The sequence below is a fragment of the Physcomitrium patens genome, chromosome 4 (genome assembly GCF_059467195.1).
Source record: "Physcomitrium patens ecotype Gransden chromosome 4, ASM5946719v1, whole genome shotgun sequence".
NCBI classification, from domain to species: Eukaryota; Viridiplantae; Streptophyta; class Bryopsida; order Funariales; family Funariaceae; genus Physcomitrium; species Physcomitrium patens.
Window position 1 is genome coordinate 7,778,437 of NC_143413.1, and position 3,316 is coordinate 7,781,752.

Genomic DNA, 3,316 nt, shown 5'->3' on the forward strand with positions numbered 1-3,316 from the left:
TATGATACATGCTCCTCGTGGAATTCATCCCTAGAAGGAGAAGTAATATCACGGACATATGCATGTAAGCCAATAATTACCTATATAAATAGGTAGAAATAAGTAGAAGTAAGTAAAAACAAGTTAATTCTATAATATCTTCCATAGAAGCTTTCCGAAAGCTTTATAGATACTGCTTTGACTTTATGGATGTCTTTAATTGACTTTTTGGATTAGAAACATGGTCAACATGTTGGTCATGTGCCACACATGTTGTTAGCTTGAAGACCATGCTAACTTTGTAGCCTACGCATAGAAATACTTGCCTTGTAAGTCAAAGCATGTGTCCTACAAAGTCAACACATATTGGAGGTCCTATAGAACATCGCCATGTAGCCCCTAGTTAAATAATATATAGAGAGACAAGAGTGAAGCTCTCTTCACTCTTGTCAAGTCCTTTCTTACTTCTAACTTAGTTTCAAGAGTCTCAAGTTTTTTTGTCTTTTGGAAATAAGCCATTCTAGTTTCTTTTAATATACGTACTTTCTTATTTCTATTTTGTCACTCTTTCTTTGACACAAATTTCATTGGTTTATGCATCATCTTTTAGTTCACATCCTTGATAGTTATTTATGATTTCATTTAATCTAATTAATATATTTTATTTCATAATTCAATTATGATATTTTTAAATAATATGTTACTTATTAAAATATTATTTTATTTCTTAAACTAAATAATTATGATGAGATCAAGTATAATTTATATCTTAAATTTTATAATTTAATAATCAATTGTTGTATCAAATATAACAATTTATAATGATGTTTTATGCATAATTATTGTGCAACCAACTTAATCACACTATCTTAAAAAAAACATTGAATTTTTGTAAAGAAATCATTTAATCCTTTAATATTCATTTCAATCTCTATTCAAAAATTGTACAATATTAATTTATTAATATATTAATATATTTGTATTCTAAACTCTTTTTTTAATTATTACTTCAAATTATTATTGCAAATTTCAAAATAAATCCATTCCAATACAAATCAACCTTGATAGAATGGTATTATTTTTAATTAATCATTACATACTTTTACATCTATTTGTATCACAATCACTATAAAATTAAATAATATTTGAACAAAATAATACACTAAGTCAATTGTAAATCTTTACATAGGTGATTTAATCTCTAATACTTATTTGTAGATAAACTTCCAATTTCAGATGTTACAAAAATCTGTTCTCCAATTTCAGCTGCTACATAAATATAGAAGAATCCTCTGTCAAAAAGACTCTAGAGAGTTCAAATAATTAGAGTTCTTTAAAACATGTTTGCAGTACACTTTTTTTTAAAAAAAATTGGATGTGGAACAGAACTATACCATCCTTCTTTCAACCAAATCTTCACACAAATCCAAGAAGCAACTTGACATTTAAAATTTCCATCCGCAGTTTTTTTACACAGTTTCTCCAAATTGTTAACAGCTTGCCATTACACAATCAGTATCATTTGTACAATATATCAAACATTGTTGAAACTATCATGTTACCAACACAGCACCAAATGAGCTAAACTCGCCGGTACAAAGTCCACATCTACCCTCAGAATCCATGAAGTTAATGCAATATCAGACCACAGTAGATATGCATGTATTTTCAAACCCTAATTGTTAAGGGAAAACATGGTAGATTAGCAATACCAGAACTATACAGAGCAAATAGGTAAAAATTGGAAGACAGGAATGATACTTCTGAAAGCCCCTTGAATGACACCTGCTGAAAACTTAATCCTAAGAACAAATCAATGGATAATGAAAAAGCTTAATCATCATCCACGTCAAGGTCTTCATCATCAACTTCATATCCTGCAATAAAAATATACATTAAGACGGCTAGGAATTGCGCAATCAAAAAATATTTAGCCCGTTTCTTTAGAAGGATATCTGACTCACTTCTGGCCTTTTTAGCCGGCTCTTCTCTCTCATTTGATCCTAGCTTCGTTGGCCTCAAAGGGGGAGATGGGGGTGCCTTAGGACGAAATGCAGGATTGGCAAGGATTGCTTGCTTGTCTAACAGCTGTTTACCCCAAGATTCCGCATAATCCACCAAATTTTGGTATTTAAGAATCTCTCCTTTCAACGTTGATATCTCAAATGGCACTCGCAGGTGGAAGATGAGGTGGCCCAGCACAAGGGCATCAAGGCTCGTCGGCCGATTATTGAAAAAGAACTTTCGGTCGCTCAAAAGAACAGAGAGGGCAGAGTAAGCATTACTAGCCTTCCTAAACAGCTCCTCGGACCTTGCAACAGTGTTCTCAGGTGTGATGCCCAACCGCTGCATAACAGCAAGCCGCTGCTTCCAATCCAGCGCCTGAACGAGCCCCCAGGGCAACTCAGAAAAATACACAACCTTGCATTGCCTATCATTATCCCGCGTCCACACTTCAAACGCACTGGCATCCGCAACCCACGATTCCATCATCGCCTTGCAAGTCTCCAGCTCAGCTTTCTCACTGTCGCTCAAGTCCGCATCTAAATCAGCAATTTTCTCCTTGCGCAGAAACTCAATCACTCCCCCGTTCTCGCTCGAGAATCCAACATTCTCCCCATACTCCACACAGGGCAAATCCACCGAATCTGGCTCGACGGCAGACACCTGCTCCCGAAACGAAACCGCAGCAAGTCGCAAGTACAGATACACAGGGAGACAAGCAGGACATACAGTAGGCATTCCGAATCCGGCTGGCCTTGTGACCAGCACCAAATCTACCGAATCACCACTACTCTCCATCCTTGCAGACGATGATGCCGTGTCTACTCGACCTCAGCCCCCCTACTTCAATCTAGCAATCCTCTTTCGGTCTTCCAACCTTACATGAAAACAGCGAAGAAGCTTTTAGGGTTTAGGAGAATCCGCCATTACCATTAGCACTTTGCAATGGCTTGGAGCTCAATGTCTCCAAGCATCATGCATTCTCGCTCAACCCCCGTATACCCGCCGGGTATCGAGATGGTGTAGGAACGTCTACCGAACAAGATCCCTTCTGTCCGTTCGAAATCGTTCACCACCTATTTTTATATTTGGTGAGCGGAGTTGGCGACACGTGCCACCATGCCATCAAGCTCTCTGAAAGGATTTTCATTTCATTGGAGCACCGATGGCTCTGGTTGGTTGAGAGCAACATGTTCAAGTCTGTTATTGATGTATAATAATGTATAATTTAATCAAGAATCACACAACCATATTATGGTGTATTTTTTGAAATTTATGAAAATGCATACATATATACATACATACATACATACATATATACATGATTCATAAG

The 3,316-nt window shown here is 36.4% G+C and overlaps 1 protein-coding gene across 1 annotated transcript; it reads right to left on the reverse strand.

Annotated features, from left to right (window-relative positions):
- Positions 1–1,456: 1,456 nt before the first annotated feature.
- On the reverse strand, positions 1,457–2,945 carry LOC112280889 (mitochondrial outer membrane import complex protein METAXIN). Its single transcript, XM_024516801.3, has one exon. The coding sequence runs from the start codon at positions 2,779–2,781 to the stop codon at positions 1,813–1,815; it is 969 nt and encodes a 322-aa protein (XP_024372569.1). The 5' UTR covers positions 2,782–2,945; the 3' UTR covers positions 1,457–1,812.
- Positions 2,946–3,316: the final 371 nt, after the last annotated feature.

What these genes read in the sequence shown, in the direction of transcription:
- LOC112280889 (XM_024516801.3), bottom strand. Translation starts at nt 2,781, where the DNA reads ATGGAGAGTAGTGGTGATTCGGTAGATTTGGTGCTGGTCACAAGGCCA.